This window comes from Hydra vulgaris, chromosome 14 (genome assembly GCF_038396675.1).
Source record: "Hydra vulgaris chromosome 14, alternate assembly HydraT2T_AEP".
Classification (NCBI taxonomy): domain Eukaryota; kingdom Metazoa; phylum Cnidaria; class Hydrozoa; order Anthoathecata; family Hydridae; genus Hydra; species Hydra vulgaris.
In genome coordinates, this window is record NC_088933.1 from 14,187,501 (window position 1) to 14,210,359 (window position 22,859).

General features: G+C 27.5%; 1 protein-coding gene across 1 annotated transcript in view; it reads left to right on the forward strand.

Moving 5' to 3' along the window:
* LOC100210028 (lysine-specific demethylase 4A) overlaps positions 1–22,859 on the forward strand; it is a 94,018-nt gene that overhangs the window by 42,386 nt on the left and 28,773 nt on the right. Inside the window, exons 9-12 of the mRNA XM_065818480.1 lie at positions 3,271–3,370; positions 15,794–15,926; positions 16,706–16,821; positions 20,241–20,368. Coding sequence (XP_065674552.1) covers positions 3,271–3,370; positions 15,794–15,926; positions 16,706–16,821; positions 20,241–20,368 — 477 coding nt within the window. The remainder of the gene's footprint in view (positions 1–3,270; positions 3,371–15,793; positions 15,927–16,705; positions 16,822–20,240; positions 20,369–22,859) is intronic.

Consider the following 22,859-nt stretch of genomic DNA (forward strand, 5'->3'; position numbering starts at 1 on the left):
ATACAAACCAAAAACTTTTCTTTAAACTGCTGGTTTCAATACATTGCCAAGCTGGAAAAAATCATGCGGTAGTGGTGTAGTGGTAGACCGCTTGCTTCATAAGTGAGAAGTTCCGAGTCAGTAGTGGTCCTCTGGGCCTTGGGGAGGTGAATTTATATTTAAAAAAAATCTCAGAAAAAAACAATTTGAATTAACACTGATTACTATGAATTATCTTGAACCTTATTCTAGTGTTTAATTCAGTCTATTTCAGGCTGTTAAACTGACAATGCAAAGGATATTGGAGAACATTTTTTGGATATAAACAGTGATAATATACTAATGAAAATAAAGTTTGGATTTGATGGTAGTAGAAGCCATGCAATATTTATCAAAAAAGTAACAGTAGCAATATCATAATAACAGTAACAGTAAGCAATAACATTAGCAATATCAGTATGACAATAACAGTAGCAATATCATAATGATAACAAATTTTTAGATTATGCAGATAAGTTTTATCAAGTTATTTATAAGAAATTAAAAGACAATTTACCATTGCTCAATAATGACTTAAAACCTTTAATAAAAAATATTATTGAGTCAACTCTGAAAGAACTAAACTTGCTTTTGAAAAAGATAACAAGTGTTAGAATTCTAAAAAACATTCATCAAAAATTTCTAGTTGCGGCTTTGCAACTACAAATGATTTTTTATTAAAAAATAATTAGGGAGAAACAAATAAAAAAATGACGTTAATTTAGTTACGTAAGAATAAAGATATAAATATAGAATATATAAAGATATGAATATAGAATAAACAAAAAAAAGTTCAACTTATGTTTTGTGTAAACTTTTGATGCAGCTGTTTATTTAAAATTTAATTATGAGTAAAAAAAAAAAAAAATGCCATATGTTATCTTTTTATTTATTTTTAAAATTTTTTATTTATTTATTCTATATTCATATCTTTATATATTCTATATTTATATCTTTATTCTTATTTTTATTATTATTCTATATATTTATCTCTATCTATTTATTTAACCATAAAGTTGATAAAAATTACAAATTTATTTATAGTTTTACAAAATTAGGTTCGGTGTCACTTGTATAGTTAAAAACACCTTCATAAAATAAACAAATAAAGCAAAAAACAAACAACAAAAAGTAATAATATAGTGACTAAAAAGTAATAATATAGTGAGTAAAAAAAATTTAATATTTCTGTTCGCGGTGTACTTTTCATGCTAGGAGCAGTGGCTCAGGCTCTTGATCACTCACAAAGATTTATCATTGTCATACAGCACAATCTGCAAAACAGGGCTATTGGTTTGTGAAGCATTGACTACGGCTGACAAGGTCAATTTCTCTTCTAATGGTCCTCTTCTTTTACTTTGGGATAGAAAGCTCTTACCTGGTATCACCGGTGGTCAACAAAAAGTAAATAGAATTGCAATCCTTGTGAGAGGTGGTGGGATGGAAAAATTACTGGACATTCCAAAAATTGGTTGAGGTATGGGTGAGCAACAAAAAGCTGTTCTCTACAGGGATTGAAGAACTTTTTAATTGTGATTTTCTTATCAAACTCTGTGAAGAAATGTTAGTTCACTATTGTTAAGCAATTGAAGGTGGACAACCCAGGGATGATTACTTAGAACTCTTGAATTTGTGCCTTTTTTATCTTGGAGGATTAAATACAACATCGGAGTTTAATGTAAAGTTTTGTGCTCCAGGTGCAACACACAATACATGTTAGATTACCAAAGCTATATAATTTCTAAAAATATAATTGTTTCAGAATCAATTTGTTAATACAGGGAAATAACAGACATAAGTCTTTTTGTGGCATTTATATATGAACAGTTTTGGAATGAAGCTCCGTTAGCTGAACAAGCACTATTCAATGATGCCAAGTTATGAAAGATGAAAACCAATTGTAGTTTCTTCTTCACCGGAAAGGATTTCCAGTTGAATCAAAGTGATGAAGATGACACTGATGAAGATGACTGTTGATGAAAGATGATTGATTTTGATTGCCTATTGCATAGTAGTAATGTTTAGTACACAAAAAATACTGTACTAAATATTTATTTAGCAGTATTGTTTTTAAACAGTAAACATTGACAGTTCATATAATTTTTTTTTTTTTTACCTTACAACAAAAATGTGATAAAACATGGCAACCCCTAAATATTATTATGATTTGCTTCAAATTTTGCCCAATAATTACTATTTCATATAAAATAAAGGCAACCTTGAGGACAACCAAAGTTTTGTACCTTAAAATTTTGCATCACCCTAATGAAACACCTGAATAAAAATTAGTGAACAAAATTTTTAGTGAACAATGTTCTCTAGTAAGTTTATTTTTGAAATATTTTACTTATTCTTTAAGAAAAAGCAGTTTGTAAGTTTGAATATCAAAAATGTATCACTGCATCCTTAGTAAAAGCCATATAAATGTGTCTGTGTGTGTGTATATACATATATGTATATATATATATATATATATATATATATATATATATATATATATATATATATATATATATATATATATATATATATATATATATATATATATATGGATGGATGGATTAATTCTAAAACATTGTATGTCTATTTTAGACAGTTATGATAAAAACGATTTTAAAAGTTTAAACTCGTATACAAATTCAAATATTTAAAAACATATAATTGTTGTTTTATTGTATTGCTTCAAAATTTCTATGTATAATATTTGTATTAATCTCTGTTCATCAAACATATGTGACATACATGAAAAAATATGAAAAAAACAATAAGATGGTCATGCAACACGGTTTTTATTGAATAACTTAAAATGGATATCTCATCCACTCCTTATAATTTGGTAGACGGTAGAGGGTGCAGAGATCAATATTTCAACATTTATAACTCGATGTAGGGCTAATTAACCCATCGATATATTATTTTTATATATATTATTATTATAATATGTAAATATATATATATATATTATTATTATTGTTATATATATATATTATTATTTTTATTGTTGTTATTATTATATTAATTATCATTTTTTGTGTGCCGTTAAAGATGGCTGACATAACTTTTCAATTAATATGTAAATAAATATAAATACAAATAACTTCACCATCTTCAAGCAGAAAACTCTTTTTTTAAGATTTTTTCTTAGCACAATAAAAGAAACTCTTTATTTTTATCTTGTTAGACTAAACAAGGGAAGAAAATATATATATTTGTCTTGTTATACCAAATAACAGAAAGATTTTTTTTTGCTAGCCTAATCAATGGAACGAAATTTTGAGGCAACGAAAGAGTTTTAATAACAATGGTAACGAAAACACAAAATCCAATCTTAAAAAAGTTATAACTGACAAAGGTAGTATTTTGAAAAACTTTTCTCTAGTTGTTTGTTTTACCATCTAGTATGTTACTGTTTGAACTTAATTGTAGTGGCATTATGGCAAGATTTTTTACCATTTGTGCATGTTCATTATGCCATAGCCAATAAAGTATTTTTTATCCACAAAGATCTTCATTGGTTTAAAATTGGTTTATTATTGGTTTATTGGTTTTAGTTAATTATTACTATTTTATTATTATTTTGAAAAATTTTGTTTTTTTTACTTATTGCGTTATTTTATTGTTTGATGTAATTATTACACTGGACCATAATATATTTTTTCTCTCTGATTTTAACAGATTTTAAGTTGTTGATTATGAGAAAAACATTTAAATAATTTCAGCACAAACAGATTTTTTGCTAATGGACAAACAAGTCAAATACATGCTGTGTTTCGATTAAAAGTTATGAATATTCTAGTTTGAACTAGAATCTTCTTTTTTTTCTTTCTTTTTCCTTTTTTTCTTTAAACATCTACGAGGTGCTTCCTCATCTTTAAAATAAACTGCTCTTCAAATTCATACTGTGGATATAGTCATTGTAAAATTAACCTAAATTGTCTTGGTAGTTTGATGAAAACTTCTCAGGTAGAGGATAAAAAAATTTACACAATAATCTGGTTAATGAGTAAATTAAATCTTGAAAGCACTGCTGTAAGTATTAAGAAATTTTGACTATTATTGGGTAAACTGACCATATCAAAAAAATAATGTATTGTATACTGTGTTATAACATTTCATAAAAATATAGTTGGCATCTGTAAGACAATTTTGGTAAATAATTAATAAAGGGATTTTTGTTGGCATTTGAAAATTGTTGAAATTTGATGAAAATTTAATTAAAGAATGAAAATCTTTTATAGAAGTATTAAGAAAATTCCATTTCATTCAAATTATGAACATTTTGCAAAGCATTGCAAAAACATTGACAAAGTATTTATCAAATACTTTTTGATGAGTGTAAAGCTTTACTTCTTTAAAAAAAATGAAACATTAGATTTAATGGAACAGGAAATGAAAAATATTTTAAGATATAATAAATTTAAAGTTAAATCAAATAAATCTTTTATTGTGAAATAAAAGATGAATAATAAATCTTTTATTGTGAAATAAAAGTTTTCTGTTCCAACTTCACAATAAGTTGGAACAGAAAATGTTCTTTTGCTGGAATTGTTTTGAAAACAGCATTATTACTTGTTCAAATTCAATATTCAAACTCCACTTTTTTTTTGTAAAGAAAATTGATTGCGGGCAAATAAATACCTTGATTGTTGACTCTCTACTCAGTACAGTTGACATTCTACAGGAATTAATAAATTTACAGCAAAAAAGTAAAGCAGGGCTATGTCTACAATATATATATATATATATATATATATATATATATATATATATATATATATATATATATATATATATATATACATATATATATATATACTCACAAACACGCATATAAATGCATATACATATACATATATATATATATATATATTTATATATATATATACACATACATATATAGTGCATATGATGAATAAGATTGCCCAGTGCGATATTTTGCGCTCGTATTACTGAAATATGTTATCAACAAGCGCAATTATGCGTGCGCGGCATCAAGTCTTCAAGAGCAATATTCAGAGTTTGAAATTGGTTGCCATGTGCCATACATAAATTGCATACGCAAGTATGGGGAGGAGGTCACTCAAAAATGTACCATTTCGTACAAGGAAAAGGGTGGGCAATTTTTATCTAAATTTTTTTCATGTGAAGTCTGGGAAATCAGACAAAAATACTTTGTTTTTTTAGTTAATTTATTTGTCTATCTACCGGGAAAAATATGTTACTGCAGCTTTGATATTAAATAAAAACAATGAAATATCTCCATTTACTAAAAGATGACTACATAAATTTTGTTTCCTTTTTGGAGTTTAATTAACATGTTTGATTGCAGACATTTTAAACAACAGAAATCTTTTTAGTTTGATTTAAAGTAAATAATAGAAGGAAAAAAAAAAAGATTAAGAATATTTCTTTTATTTACAAAAGATGTACGAAAAATTAAGTTTAATAAAGCAAAAGAATCTTACATTTTTAAAATTACATTTTGCTTTCATTGTTTGTACAAAATAGAAAACTGCTTTCTTATTTAGACTGAATGCGCCGTTTAAATATTATCAAGTGAATAATATTTTATATACTTGATTATATACTTAATAAATATATAATAGACTTATACTAATATAATATATATTATTGTAAGTATATATATACTTATACAAATATAATATATAAATAACTTATATATTTAAGAATATTTTTAGAAATATGTTTGTGATACTAGTGACATTTTTTCTTTTATTGTTTGTGAGCATGTTTCCAAAAGTTGCAATTCAAAGTTATATAACAAAAGTTGCAATTCAAAGTTATATAACAAAAGTTGCAATTCAAAGTTATATAACAAAAATATTTGTTATACATATTGTTTATTAAAACTATTTTTTTTTTAAATTTTAAGTTGCGTTTAGCTTTAACTTTTTTAATAAATAGACTTTAATATAAGCTTAACTGATTGGAAGATACCAGTGAAAATATTTAGTTTTATATTAACTTATATTTGAAAAAATATTTCATATTCCAACCTTTTGATGTTTTTGAATTTTAAATATAATAGTCATTAATTAATAGAATGTGTTCGAACTTGTACAAAATGGAAGTTTTAAATGTAGTTTTAGTTTGACTAAAACTACATTTAAAGCTTCATATAAACTTTTTACGCTAGATATTTATTTATAAGATATTTATAATTATTACGCTAGATATTTATAAATATTACGCTAGATATTTATAAATATTACGCTAGATATTTAATTTTTTAACATTTAAGTTTGGAATTTTCATTAAAGTGTTGCACGTTTTAATATTTATTACACGGACTTTAATGCAATTCAAAGTAAAAGTTCTAGTTAAGAGAAGTTTTTTGTCAAATGGATCCTAAAAAGATAAACGAGTTAGCAAATGGTTCGACTTAACCAGGATACAATTAAGCAGATAATATGATAAAGTTCAACTAGAATTTAAAAAAAAAACATGCTGGATTTAGCTTTCAAATAGAAGAAATAAATTATTTTTAATTTGAACTTACACCGCATAAATTAAAATTGAAGTAAGTCATGCATAAATTATCCGTGACATATTTTAATATGAATATAACTTCTTTACTTAACAATATGCAAACTCCTAACTGGTTTTCAGAAAGTTTTTTCCGTATTTTGTTGACAAAAAGTAAAAATTAAAATGCAAGACCAGAATTTTTTTTTTTATTAATTGATAGACTGCCTGCCCCAACCAAACCCTCAGTCAATGTAGCAGCACTCTGTTGCGAGTCAGGCTATAAGATAATTGATGTAGCAGCACTCTGCTGCGAGTTAGGCTATAAGATAGTTGATGTAGCAACACTGCATGCATGATGTACAAAAAAAAAATAAAAAATAAAAACATTTATATTAAAAAAAATAAAAATAAAAACATTTTATTAAAAAAATAAAAATAAGAACATTGTTATTATTAAAAACATTCAGAATGTTTTAAAAACATTTTGACAAATGTCAAAAGTAATTAAGAGACGTATTTGTTGTAAACCCTTTAAAACGACGTCCAAAATATATATATTTGAACTCTTTAAAACAACATCCAAAATTTGCAATTGCTGCCTTCATGAAAAATTTAGAATTTTATATCACAATGAAATTAACCTGCTTAATTAAAAAGAAGAAATATTTTCAAAGTTTAGATATTCCAACTAATTTCTATTATTGTCTTTTGATACCGGAGACTAAATAATTACATTTTTTATTAAGTCAGAATATGTTCTATTGCAGTTTTTGATTTTTTGTAAACAAGTTTTTTAATTTTTTTTTTCAAGCAGTTTTTTTATGTATATAATAGCTTAGGTCAGGCTATCCTGCTACTGGTTGGTTACATGTAACCAAGTACAACCTGCTTCATGTCCTGCTGCCTTGTAGGATACGCTTTTTTAGACAAAGGCTAGGAGAAGCCAACTCCAACTAAAAACACCCCCTGCCGTGGGGCTCTTGGTTGAGTAAAGGCTAGAGATGGTGTCTCAATAACTCATCTTGGGCAAATGTTAAATGCACCCAGCTACTTGTAGAAGGCCTCCTAGACAAAGACTTAAGGGGTAAACAGATTTTATTTGTTGACCAGCCTCGCACCACTACTTCATCTATTAGGCTGGTGCAGATGTATTTTTAATACATTGGTTCCAGTTTAGGATGTTAAATATTGGATGTTCTTAACTCAATGCATGGGTTTTGCTTGTGCCTCTGTTTTTATGACTAGGCAACTCATTCTATTATCTTCTAATAAGGGTACAGCTCTAAAACTTAGTTTTATGGTTCTGAGGCTGGTTGGTAGTCAGGTTTCCCGAACTCTGTGGTAGCACTTAGAGAGGCTGATTCCATCAACAGCTGAAAAATATCAGAATATTAACAGTGCCAAGTTGTGCATAGATGGTGTCCCTGTTCATAATTTTGGTGTGCATTGTTGAGGCCATATTTAGAGCCCTTTGTTAAGGCTTAGGGTTTATTAATAGTAATGAGGCAATTGCTTGGACTATTAAATAGTGTACTGAGTACTATCTATGCTTTGAGTCAAGTTCTTTAAAAAATTCAAAATGACTTCTGTCCTAAAAACACAAAAAACCATCATCATCACCAAGTTCTCCAAACCTAATTTACTAATATTCGTGGTCTTTGAAGTAAGTTTTCTTCTGTTGAGTCTTATCACTTTTAAAGTTCACCAGACCTACTCGCTCTTTGTGAGACTAATTTGAGTTCATCTGTCTCATTTTGTGATCTTAGTGTTTATGGTTATCTTCCTTTAATTCTTAAAGACTCCAATTGTCACATGCTTGGCCTGGGCATTTACATTCATAACAATTCACCCATTTGTTAGGAAAATAGGTTTGAATCCACAGACTATTCTTTCATGTGCTTTCGTTTAGCACCACTTCACTCTATTGCCTTTTTCTTTGTTCTATATCGCTCTCCTTCTACTCAAGACTGCACTCTTTTTGACATTATTTTGATCAAATTGACCAAGCCCTTTCTCTTTATCCACCAGCCAATATTGTTGTTGTTGGTGACTTTAATGCTCATCACACTGAATGGCTTGGCTCTAGTGTCAGTGACTCTGCTGGTGTTAAAGCCCTCAACTTTTGCCTTTCTCAATCTCTAGCTCAAATAGTTAATTTTCCAACTCGCTTTCTGGATAACCCCGAATCATTTACCTTCTCTACTCAACTTATGTCTTGTTTCTGATCCTAGTCAGTGCTCAGTTTCTCCACATTCACCCTTAGGTGCTTCTGATTACGGTTTGATCTCTCTAAAACTATTATCTCATTCTTCTTCTTTATCAGAATCCCCTATCATCATACCTCTTAAAACTACCTTACAGCTGACTGGGACTCTTTCCGTGATTTTCTTCGTGATGACCCTTGGGTTGACAACTTTCGTCTTCCTGCTGTCAAATGTTCTTCTTTTATAACTTTGTGGATTCAGGCTGGCATGGAATCTTTTATTTTCTTTAGATGATTCCAGGCCAAGCCTCACTCTTCTCCATGGTTTTCCTCACATTGTGCTACTGCAGTTTCCAAATGAAACCGTTACTTCCATATCTATCAGAAAAACAGTTCTTCAGAAAACAGACGTCTGTTTACTATTGCTAGAAACCATTGTAAAAAAGTTTTAACGCCAAAGCCCGCTATTCTCAGTTCATGAAATCTTGTATTTCATCACAAAAATTAGGCTCTCGTGACCTCTAGAGAATCTTCAACAGTATCAATAATAAGGGCAAATCTGTTATTCCACCTCTCTTGTATGGTTCAGACTTTGTCACCTCACCTAAACACAAAGCTGAGTTGTTTGCTAAGAACTTTTCATCAATATCATCTCTTGATTCTACTAGTTGCATTCTACTTGATATAGCCGTCACCAGGTTGATCCATTGCTTGACATTTGTATCACTCCAGCTTCTGTATCAAAAGTGATTTCCTGCTTCGACTCCTCTACAGCTTGTGGTCCTGACTTGTCGTAGTCTTGCAGAAGTAATCTCCGGAGCTGTCATCTATACTTTCAAAACTATTTAACAAGTGCTTATCGGAGTCTTGTTTTCCAGCATGCTGGAAAGCAGTATCCCTATTTAGTGTTATCCCTATTTTCAAAAATTTTGGAGAGTGATCTGATTCTTCTAACTACCTTCCCATTAGTCTTCTTCCTATCATAAGCAAGGTTTTCAAGTCTTTAATTAACAAACACTTAATCTCTCATCTCAAATATAATAACTTTCTGATCATCATATGGATTTCGATCTTCTCGTTCTACAGCTGATTTGCTCCTAGTAATACCTGATAGGTTTTATCATGCATTATATAGAGGTGGAGAGGTTAAGGCTATCACTCTTAACATTTCTAAAACTTTTTATAAAGTTTGGTATGCTGGTCTTCTCCATAGGTTTTCTTCTTACTGTGTATCTGGTAACATCTTTAAGATTATTGAATCCTTCCTTTCCAATCTTAGTATAAAAGCTTGAAAAGAGTCTCACTTCTGCTACAACATAGGGCTCACAGTGGCAGGTGAACTTTAATTCAGATAAAACCCAATTTTTTTCAGCCAGTCGTTATTGCAACAATTTAGATCTTCCTTTATTTATGAATGGTAATGTACTTAATGAGTCATCTACTCTTCATCTTCTAGGATTAACTCTTTCCAATCTTTCTTGGTAACCGTATATCAAACCTATTGCAAAATTAGCATCTGCTAAGGTTGCATCTCTTTATTGAGCTCAACACTTTCTTATGCCGTATTCTATTCCCTATCTCTATAAATCTCAAATATGTCCTTTTATGGAATACTGTTGCCAGATCTGGGGTGGCAACTAAAAAAGTTGACTAAACACAGCCTATTTAAAAAAAAAAAGATTTTTTCTTTGTTTTTTTTTTCAAAAATGTGTTTAAACCCTGAGTGATGTTGGTCGATTCATCAATTGTTATTCTGACCTTTTCATCAAATTTTTTCATAAAACAAGTTTTGTCAAACAACTCTTGCTTTTTTATCTAATTGGGTAAGATCTTTAGTTTTGCTGCTTTGGCTTGATTTTTTTTTGAAACCTTGGTTTAGAATAAACTTGTGTATTGCATCAGATTTTTAATTGTTTTTAAAGACATATTATCCTTGGTGGAACATTTTGCAAACTATTTAAGCAAAGTTTTGCATTTAATGAATCCATCTACTTTCATTTGCTTTTTCAGAATTTGGTCAACAGATGTTTCATTTACTTTTGTATTTTTGATATTTGTGTTATGGATGGTTCTCATGTGGGTGATAAGACCTGATGTGCTCGAACTTTTCCATAGGGTACATTTTGCTCTATTAGCCAAGTCAAAAATACCAGTATTGAAAACTGCAGAAACTCTAGTCATATAAACTTAAGTGAAAACCCAACATTAAAAACTGTGGAAATGTCTAATCATGTAAAATAAAGTTGAAACTTGACATTAAAAACTGTGGAAACTCTAGTCATGTAAAATAAAGTGGAAACCCAACATTAAAAACTGTGGAAACATCTAGTCATGTAAAATAAAGTGGAAACTCAACATTGAAAACTGTGGAAACGTCTAGTCATGTAAAATAAAGCGGAAACCCAACATTGAAAACTGTGGAAATATCTAGCCATGAAAAATAAAGTGGAAACCCAACATTGAAAATTGTGGAAATGTCTGATCATGTAAATAAAAGTGAAACTCAACATTGAAAACTGTGGAAACGTCTAGTCATGTAAAATAAAGCGGAAACCCAACATTGAAAACTGTGGAAACGTCTAATCATGTAAATAAAGTAGAAAATTGACATTGAAAACTGTGAAAACATCTAATCATCTAAAATAAAGTGGAAACTCTACATTGAAAACTGTGATAGTAGCCAATCCCGAAAAAGTTATACGTTTTGCAATTTTTGACTAAATTTGGAGCAATTTCCAAGCATTGGCTTGAATAGATTCTGATGTCGAATCCAGTTAATTTTATTAATGATATTTTCTTTATGTGTTCCTGTACCAAAAAAAAACACTGTGCTTATTAATTTAAAAATGTAGTACCTATCTTTCACTGATTACGAATGATAAATTAACACTTTGGCTATTGTAAAGTGATTTTTTGTTGATCTTTGAGGTCATTTCCGGTCATGCGACAAACTTTGATTTCTACCCTATTTTTGTATCAAATGATGTTTTTTTTTTTAAATACTGTAACTGGAGCCTTGGATCAAACAAATACAAATCCAAACTGGTTTCCTTAAAAGATTGGGTTTAGGATTTTTGATCTTTTGTTGATCTAGTTAGTTAAAAGTAAACTAGATCAAAACGTATCAATGTAGTTCAAAAATATACATACACATTTTTTCTGTAGTTATTTTAGGTGCTCCATAAAGACCTTATGGTCACAACGCAGAACACCGCAGAATAGCATTTAACTTGGAAAAATAGGCTTGGTTTATGTCAAAAAAAGCCCTAGAGTAGGCATCGAACCAAAGATCTCTTGATTCTGAAGCAACTGATATATACATACATACATACAAACATATATATATATATCTATATACATACATACATACATACATACATACATACATACATACATACATACATACATACATACATACATATATCTATATATCTATATATCTATATATCTATATATATATATATATATATATATATATATATATATATATATATATATATATATATATATATATATCTATCTCTATATATATATATATATATATATATATATATATATATATATATATATATATATATATATATGTATATGTATATATATGCACAAAATGACTTAAAATTTTTTATTTATTATATTTTTTGCCTAACTTTTGAGGTCCCCTTAAGCAGTTACAAAATTAAACACAAGCTTTACAGTCATATATATGCAACATTTTATAGGGTCAACAAACACACAAGGAAGTCAATTATTTAGGATAATGTTATTAAACAGGATGAATCTTAGTGGGAGTTTGTCCTTATTGCGGCAGGATTTTCATACAGGTCTTGGAAAACTTCGATCACACACTCACTGCACTGGTTGCTTAGGGCGTTGTCAATTGGAGATATGCATGTTTTCCATTAGTTTCGCAAGCATCTGAGACCTTTTGAATAGTTATTCAGCACTGTAGATAGTTCATCAAAATCTTCAATGTGGAAAAATTGACTGCGAAATCAGTGGTAGACCCAAGAGTAGGATTTTTACGCAGCCTGTTATGGGTTTCAGGCATCAGAATAAACGCAAGAAGGGCTAGAATGGTTCGAGAGTTTCCGCGTACATTGCTGATGTTTGGGATTACTCATTTGTGAATCTCAGTGTGGTGACGGATGACACAAGTAAGATGGTAAAGAAACTTTATATTGTCTCTCTAGCCGCCTGTTATTCTCTTTTTAACCATTGCTAAAAGCTGATTTCAATTTATCATTTTTGCACATCAAATCCTTCACAAAGAAGTATTCGAAGTTTGGTGATTTAGTCAATCCATTAAGCTCATCATACTTGACAATGTGAAGAATGCAATCCAGTACATGGTGTTGGAAACTCATGAACTTGGGTTTGTTTTAACCTTTCTCCTCAAACATTTGGTGCTTCCAAACAACAATACCTGTCTTCTTGCCATTATTTACAGTTGCTGTATCGTTAAAAGAACTTCATAATGCGTTAGAGGAATTCAGCTAAAGATTGGATTCCTCTAACGCATAGTGAATTTCTTCTGTGATTGTTTGAGCTTTCCCATCTTTCAATTTAAGTGCAGGGGCTGGGATTTCAATGCCCTCACCAGAAAACTGGTGGCACACCTTTATTTCTCAGTGGGAAGACAGCTTCGAGATTGGAACAAGATGTCTTGCAATGCGTGTTGGTTTATGCTTTCTTTTGCTCGTTGAACTGTAAACAATGTCACTTTGATTACCATCTTTCACTTGGATGGGTGGATGGTCTTGGCACTAGCAGATTTGCCAGTGAAATAACCAACCTGGCCTTTGCACTCAACTGTTCATTCAATGCAATAAAGTTTTGTTTCTTTCTGCAGCGCTTGTAGTCATTCAAAAGTTTTGATAATTTTGCACAAATGACTTGATCAGATACATGTGGAAAGTTGAATGCTTCATAGAGCTTAATGACGCTAATTAAATATTATATGCACAGTTATATTTTTGTATATAAGGCACAATTATCAATGTAGCTCACCAAATGATTCAAGATCTTGTTCAATTAGGCAATAATAGTGTTGATACAAAATTAAGCTAATTTAAACTTAACTATTCGCTTTGAACACCTCACTTATATATCAGTTTATACCACACTGCAAAATAACTAAAGAAAATTTTACAACTCTGCAGGAGCTTCTTGAAAGCATAATGTTATACAATATTCTGGAAAATTCCAAATAATTCTCTAGGGGCAGTACCGCAAGGATTTTTAGGGAGGTTTGTTTTTGTAAAGCAAAGAAATTTAGAATAAAAAATAAATATTTTGCTAGATTTTTATAACCAAATTTACGTGAAACAAAGACCACTTGGTACAAAAAGGGGAGTCAATTGCACCCAATGACTCCCCTCAGAGTCTCTATAATAATATGTAGTATATAAATTATTTTACAAGTTGGTTTAATGACTTATATATAAATATTATTGAAACAAATATATATTTCACTAAAATGGTCTATATTACATTTCAATTTGGTTTGTGCGTGACCTTTTTCAATATTTTATTGGAATATAGGTCATTTTAGTCAATAATAGGCAAAAGTTCATCCATTCCTGTTACAGGAAATAATTTTTAGAATAAAAGTTAAAAAGTCATCACCCTATTGTATATATATATATATATATATATATATATATATACATATATATATATACATACATATATATATACATACATATATATATATATATATATATATATATATATATATATATATATATATATATATAAATTTTTAGTTTAAGACAAATATCTCAAAAAAATATGTAACAAAATAATTTTTAAATGTATTTTTAAGGTTCAGAGTTTGCAGTTAGGTATCGGATCAAAATTCAAATTATTAGAACCATTCAATAGCGAGAAAGCAGTTGCCGTAGCTAGTTTTGAGAAATAAATTCCTTAAATTGCGGTCAATAGATTTACAATTTTGCCATGAGTTTTAATGAGTTGTTTTTTTCTGGTAAACGGTCTGATTTTTTTCTGCAAGTTGACAATAATCTCTGCACTATTTTTTAACCTTTTATGGTTTTACAATATAAATATTTTATTCTTGGGCTTAACAGTTTTATTTACAGCTACGGCTATATAAAGCTCTGCGATATGATGGCAGGAGGTTAACAAGAATAATGGTTGGCCATGAAACTTAGCTAATCTTGCACAAACAATCTATTAAATAGCCAGAGCTTGAAGTGAGTGAACTATATGAGATCAAAAAAATCTAACAAATTTTTAATTGCTGTGTATTTGGCCTCAACGCTGTTGTGTTTAAAAACCACATTTTTTCAATTTCATAACAAATTTGTGCATTTTTAAAGTACCACCAGTTAACAAAAGTAATAATAATAAAAATGCGCACAATCAGTATATGTATATATAAACAAGCTTCCATTCTTTGTATTGACGTTATTATAAGTTAATAATTTGTAAATTTTTATTTGCGCCGATTGTTTGAAAATGCCCTTAAAAACTCAAAAAATTTAAAAAATTTAAACTTTAAAAGAGTTGGGCAAGTATAAATTGTCATCCAAAATAAAAAATTAAAAAATTTCATCAAAAAAACAATACCTTGGGAATATTTTATGACAATCTGTATATTAAAATTTGTTCATGAGGGTCAAAATAGGATGGACGTCTAATCATGTAACATAAAATTGAAATTCAGCATTGAAAACTGTGGAAATGTCTAGTCATGTAAAATAAAAACTCAAAAATGAAATTCATAAAGTTTTACTTAAAAATCTTAAAAACTTTAAACAAATTTTTTTAACTTTTAACATACTTATTATTTTTTATTTATTTTTTTCATGAATTTTTTATACAGTTTAATACATAAAAGTTTAATAAATTGCTTATTGCAGAACCTTCATGACCAAACATAGGGTTTTATTTCTATAAATGAATAAAAACTACTTTCAATGATTTCATCAAGAATCCAGAAAGACTGATTTCAAAACTGTCTTTCAAAACAATACTAAGTTTTTTTGTTTGTTTGTTCCATAAGATAAACATTTAAAAAATCTTTTTTCTATATTTTTTACTCTTTTGAACATGTTTTAGATAAATCTTCTTCAGAATCATTATCAGAATCTTCACCAGAATCCAATATAATTGTTCAGCATAAAAAAGAAAATGAATACAAACAGACTAACAACTCAATCTATTTAAAATGGAAAGAAATACCTAAAAAACGGTTTGTTTGTTGTTTTTTGTTCTTTCTTTTTTTTTTTTTTTTTTTTTTTTGGTTTTCAAAAAGGTTTCAGCTAGTAGAAATAGTAGTAGCAATGTTTTTAGTTGTTATAAAGCTTTGCTTGTTAATTAAATAGGTGAACTGTTTCAAAATCTTAATATTATTGTTTCTTTTGCGGTGGTCAAATATGAACGACTATAAATAATTGCTGTTATCAATCAAGCTGTTAATTATTTAAAAAAAAATCAAGCTGTTAATTATTTAAAAAAAAAGTTTATTTTATAAAGTTCAAATGATTTTAAATGTATTTTGATTGTCTTTCAATGACCAGGTTTTGCAATCAATTATTCAACAGATATTTCTAAACCAAACTTAAGGGTTTAGTTCAGCCATTTTTTTTAATTTTATCTTTTCATCAGTTGGATCAGCAGTCATTGAATTTCTATATATGTTGTTGTCTTTTTCATTAGACTTCGTGCAGCAGCCAACAAGTTGTTAACATTGTATTTTGAGTCAAGTACTTTAATAAATAAAACTTTACTCAAAATAAAAGGTTTATGATTTAAATATATTAATATAACTCCACATAAATAATATATTATATATAATTATATAAATATATAAACATAACATAAATAATATATCATATATAAATATATTAATATAACTCCACATTTAATTAAAAATTAAAACAAAGTAGTGCTTAATGTTTTTATATATGTTATTATCTTTCTCATTAGACTGGTTTTGTTTAGTTTTAAAATTCATAATCTTTATTTTAGTTTGAAAATTCATGTTGTACCAGGGAATGGTCAAAATAACAGAAAAAATAAAGATAGAGGCACTAATAAAAGCATTAATCCAACAACAAACGAGAAAGAGCTTACATCTAAACAAGGTAAATTTCTTTTACATTTTCTATGAATTAATTTTGTTTCTTGTTTTCAAAATGTAAAATACTGTAAAATAAACTGTTATATATCAATTTTTATTATGTTAACCAATCATTAAATTTAAATTCAATTAAAACACAAATGCTAATCTACACTGAACCATTCATTAAATATTAGAAATATTTTTAACTATGAATCATTTGCTATGCACTTAATAATCTTCACTCCACCCTCCACCAAGACAAAACAACAGCAAACAAATATTTTTTCTCTTTCTCTTTTTTATAGAATTTTTTTACCATAAAAAAGAGAAAGAAATATAACTAGAAAAAATATAAAATAAAAAATATAACTAATAACAGTATATAGTATAAATATATAATGGTAATAATAATTAGTAATAATAATAATAATAATAATAATAATAATAATAATAATAATAATAATAATATATGATAAAGCAATATAACAATGTAATAATAATATTAGTAATAATAATATATAAAAAATAATATAACAACAGGTTATGAGCTTTTAGCTTTTTTTAACTGATGAGTTTCATACATTATTTGTGTTGACATTTATTTGGTCCAAACTCTATTGATATAGTAATTCCTGTAGTTCCAAACTCTATTGATATACAACTGACTCTCAATATCTCAAATACTTGATAACTCAAACTTTTATGTATCTTGTACTTTTTTTGCGGTACCATGGAAATTACATACTCATTAGGGTTAAAATCCTCTCACTATCTCGAATTTTTGGGTCCAGGGGCAATATCCTCTTGTTTATCTCAAACTTTTTAACAGTTTTAATAAGATTAATTTTTGAAAATTCCTAATTTTGAAAAGTATTGCTATGAAATTTTTTAAAATTCGATTTTTTTATGAATTTATGCATTTTTTTTATAAAGTATGGTGTCCCAAAGAACACAATATCAACCTAGGTTAAAAATAAATTATAAACCTTTCTGGAAAAAACTGGCACAAAATCTAAACAGAAGAAACTTGATTGAATAATTTCAAAAATGTAGACAAGGCCATATTCATGTGGTTCTTCGCAAAAAGAAGTCAACAAATAATAATTGATAGCACCTTAATGAAAGAAAAGGCACTAAAATTTGCAGAAGTATTAGAAAAGCTAGATTTTAAAGCTTCTGTTGATTTCATAATTGGAAAGAAAAGTCATTTAAATTTTGTCAAATCTTGTTCAATTTAAACATAAACAGATACACATGTACCAGCATTGAATTTTTCGAACATGTGATTAAAATTCAATTATTCTGTTCCTCTCAGACAAAAGTCTTTCAAAATTTAAAAGATAAAAGATTTAATTATGCTATTTTAGCATGCAGAAGCATGTCCATACATGCAACTGCAGTACCATCAGAATATGCTTGTCTGCTGCGCATGTGGTTAATTGACAGCATGCATCTTTATTTCTAAACCATAATTGGGGTTTGTGTAATCTGAACACTTTTTTTTTTTTTTTATCCCTATAAATTTATTCAAGCTGTAAAACATAATATAAATACAAATAGCACGGGCAACAAAAAGACATAGTTTGACTTATTACCAAGCCCCTTAAACCACATCAAGTAAAATGAAATTTAGAAAAAGAACATATATAATAAGTTGAATCGTTGAAAGTTTTTATTGGCTGTATATAAGAACAACTTTTATAAAAAGTACTATTTTTTTAATGTGTACCCGCCCATTTATTCAACAGGTATCTGGGCAGGCATTTTTACATTTTTCGACAGCCCTACTTCCAACATTGCTTTCAAATTAACTTGAAAACATTTTCAATGTCGATAAGTTTGGACTCTTTTACCAGTGCCTACCAAACAAAATGTACCATTTATCACAAGAAAAATATTTCAGGAGAAAGTCAAACTAACAGGCATGGCAGCAGGGAGTGCAATGAGAGAAAAATTACCTGTGTTTGTTATTAGAAAATCTAAAACCCCACATCAAACACATTAAGTAACTCACTTGCACATATAAGAATCAGCTTAAAAATCAGATGACCAGAGACTTTTTTACATTTGGTTAATAAAGCTTGACTCATCTTTTTGTGCTCAGGACAGGAAAGTAGCACTCCTGGTGGATAACTTCCCATCCACATAGGGGGCTAAGCAACATCAACCTGATATTTCATTGATCAAAGGGTTTTATGACGTCTTAAAACTCACTATTGTCACTGTACGTCTGTGTATCAAAGGTGTTGATAATAACAAACCCCTGCCAAAAAATTTCTATCATTCAAGCAATAAAAAATCATGTTTCTTCTTTAATGCTGTGTCAAAGAAGACTGTCGTCAATTGCTTTAAAAAAGGTGGTATCAGCAAAAGAAACGAGCATATTGTAGAAGCTGATATGATCATCTTTTTAAACCTTTAAAAGAAGAACTCAACTGTTTTCAAGAGTTAGATCTTAGTGCCATCCAAGAAGATCTCTCATCGGAATCGTACATTGGTTTAGATTGCGATGCAAGCTAAACAAATGTAACCAACAGGCTCACAGCTTTTGTAACCAAATGTAACCAACATTTGTAACAAATGTAACCAACAGGTTCACAGCTATTGTAACCAACATTTGTAGCAAATGTAACCAACAGGTTCACAGGTATTGATGCTGAAATCATTGCTCAGATTTAAGGCAATAATTTAAAAAACAATGATGATTAAGTTGAAGATAGCATTAACATCAAAGCCCTGTCATGCCTATTTGATGTTTAATTAGAAGATGCTTTTGAAATGCTTCGAGAACTTCTCTATACAGCTCAAAATACATTTTGAAATATTTTGTTGTGGAATAAAATATTTATAAAAGATTTATTTAAAAGTTATACAAACATTTAAATTCCTGATTAATGTTTGAGGAAATTATGGTTTTTTTAAATGTCATGGAAGCATTGAAAATACAAATAATTTTTTTGTTTTTAACTTTTCTTTTTTTTTAAATATAAAATCTGAATTTTTCTAAATAGTTTAAGTAAATTCATTAATAGTCATATTTTGACTCAAACTAATAAATTTTTATAGCAGAGTTTCTAAAAATATTTAAATCAAAATAATAGGCTCCTAATAAGTAATAACAATAAAACTCAAATGTTGTCTAAAGATCAAAATTAAAGAAAGAACATAATTTTATTTTTACTTTAAAATGAAACCCTGTTTTTCCTCCTCTTTCTCTGTTTTACCCCCTCTTTATTTGTTTGTTTGCTTTTGTTATTCTTATTCTTATTATTATTAAATTCTAGTTTCTAAATCTTTATAATCTCTAAAAGTTGAAATTTAGATATTATTAAATAAACAACGATTGTTAAATGATTGTTAATTTTTAAACGAATGTTAGCAAAAAGGTCAAGGATTTATTAAAACATCAGGTGATTAGTGCATTTCTTTTATTTATTTAAGGTTCTATTTCTATGCCATTGGTTTGGGGTCATCAACCTTTTGATATAAATGGTGAAATTGCTTACAATCGGTTTGTTAGTTCTTCTGCTGTTAAATGTGCTGTTTGCATTTATTTTAGTCAAAATGATGTAAGTATGCATAATTATGTGCTGTTTGCATTTTTTTGATCAAAATTGTTTAGTACATTATTATGTAAATATGCATTTTAGTAAAAATGGTATAAGAGTGAACACTTTTTGTGTATATTTTAGTTTAAGCGTGTTTAAATAATTTGTATTATTTATATATTTTTATATATGTAATTGCTATATATAAAATACATGTGAATGTGAATACTTATTCTATTGTTTTCCATATCATCACAATTTATTTTTATTTTTATTTTCTTATTTAGTATTTTTTTGGTGATTCATAAAAATGTTTTTGTCTTAACTATTAAATGTCTTGTTAAACACAAGCTGTAGATGAGTTTAAGTGAGAAACAACTTTTGCAAAATATTTAAGCAATATAAAAGAAATGAACAAATACATAATAATTTACAAAAATTTCAATTAAAACCATTCCTTTATATTTTATATTTGTAAAAACATGTTGATTATAATATTTTTCACGCCACAAAATATATTTTTATATATATATATATATATATTTATTTTCAAAATATATTTATATATATATATTTTTTATATATTTTATATATATTTAAATATATTTATATATATTTTTATATATTATATATATATATGTTGTTTTTTGTTTTTGTTGTTTTTTATTGAGAGAGATGTAACAAAAATCAGGTAACAAAAGAGAAAATTTAAAACTATAAGTAAAAATACAAATATTTAATCCTCCATAAACACAGAGGGCCTTTCATATAAAATCTTCAGCTGTGTATTAAATTTATAATTATATAAAAATCTTCGATGTTGAACTTCTTATAAAAGTTTAAAAAAGAAGTAATTAAGATTTATATTAAAAAAAAACAACTATTTATAACAAAAGTATAGTAAAACTTTAATGTTTAAACTGTTATGTTTAAAAAGTTTAAAAACTGGTACATTTTACATGTGTTTTTATGATGTTGTTTCTAAATTCTAAGCATTTAAGATTTTTTTTGTAGCATTTTTTTAAAATGCATATTTCAGTTTTGGGTAACATTGACAATTTATTTTTATTTTTATTTTCTTATTTAGTATTTTTTTGGTGATTCATAAAAATGTTTTTGTCTTAACTATTAAATGTCTTGTTAAACACAAGCTGTAGATGAGTTTAAGTGAGAAACAACTTTTGCAAAATAATCAGGAGCAATTTGGATGTCAAGCAGTGGGTTAATCTGTTTCTTTGGGATGACAGAAAGGGTGCGGTTATTAGATTCAAGAGATGTATTAGAGGAAATGTTCTTTGTAAACCTATTTAGGTTGTAAAAAATACTTTTTCAATAGATTTTTTTCACTTTTCTCTTCTTAAAAATACTTTTCCAAAGTAGAAACTTTCTATTGCAATGTATTAAATAAGAGAAATTTAATAAATTTTTATTAAATGTTTTAAATATTTTTTGTTCAAAAGTATTCTGAAGTTAAATTTTAATAGTTGGTTAGATCAACAAGCAAAGGAATAGAGAGAGTGTGGGAACACAATAAGCTTAGTATTTCAATCTTACTTATTATGTCTTGAGATTGTCCATGTTTTTGTGAAAATGCTAAGGTAAATGTTTTATGACAATAGTTTTTTATATAAAGTTTAAAGTGGTTTTTGATATATGAAATATATTTAATTAAATGAAATATATTAAGATAAGTGAAACATATTTAGGTAAATGAAATATATTTAGATAAATGAAATATATTCTGATAAATGAAATATATTTAGTTAAAAATGAAATATGTATTTAGATAAAAAATGAAATATATTTAGATAAAAATAAAATATAAATATTATAAGATAAATTAAATGTATTTAGATAAATGAAATATATTTAGATAAGTGAAGTATATTTAAATAAAAATGAATTTAGATAAATGAAATATGTATAAATAATATGTATAAACTAGTTTTGTGGTAATTTTGTAAATTAAAGTTGTTAAAAAAACTTTATTTCCAGAGACAATAAAAATATTAAATAAAAAGAATTCTATTACATTGCATTATGCTTTTTGCATTTTATGTTAATGGCAAGGCCTGATACATGTTCTAGACCATAAATAAGATGCACATACAGACCACCAATATTTGAATAGTTGTTGTATTTAATATAATAACTAAAATTATTTTTCTGATGTTGGGCATGTTTACATAATTTGAACATTTATGCATTAGCATATATGAGTGCTATATGTCTTTGTGGCTATTTTGACATCTTTTATCCTTACTAGTAAAGTAAAGTGAAAAAGTGCATACCAAGTAGCATAAGGCACTGCATTTTTATTTGTATTAAAAATAGACTACAAGACTTGAATTAAGTGATCATGAATTGCGATATGTGGAAATGCTTCTGGTCTTAAAAATATTAGCTTTTTAAAAACCATAAAACTCTCTTTTGATCACTAAACTCAATAGATGTTTTTCAATAATAAATATTTATAATGATCTTAAATTATGATATAAAATCTTATTGTAAA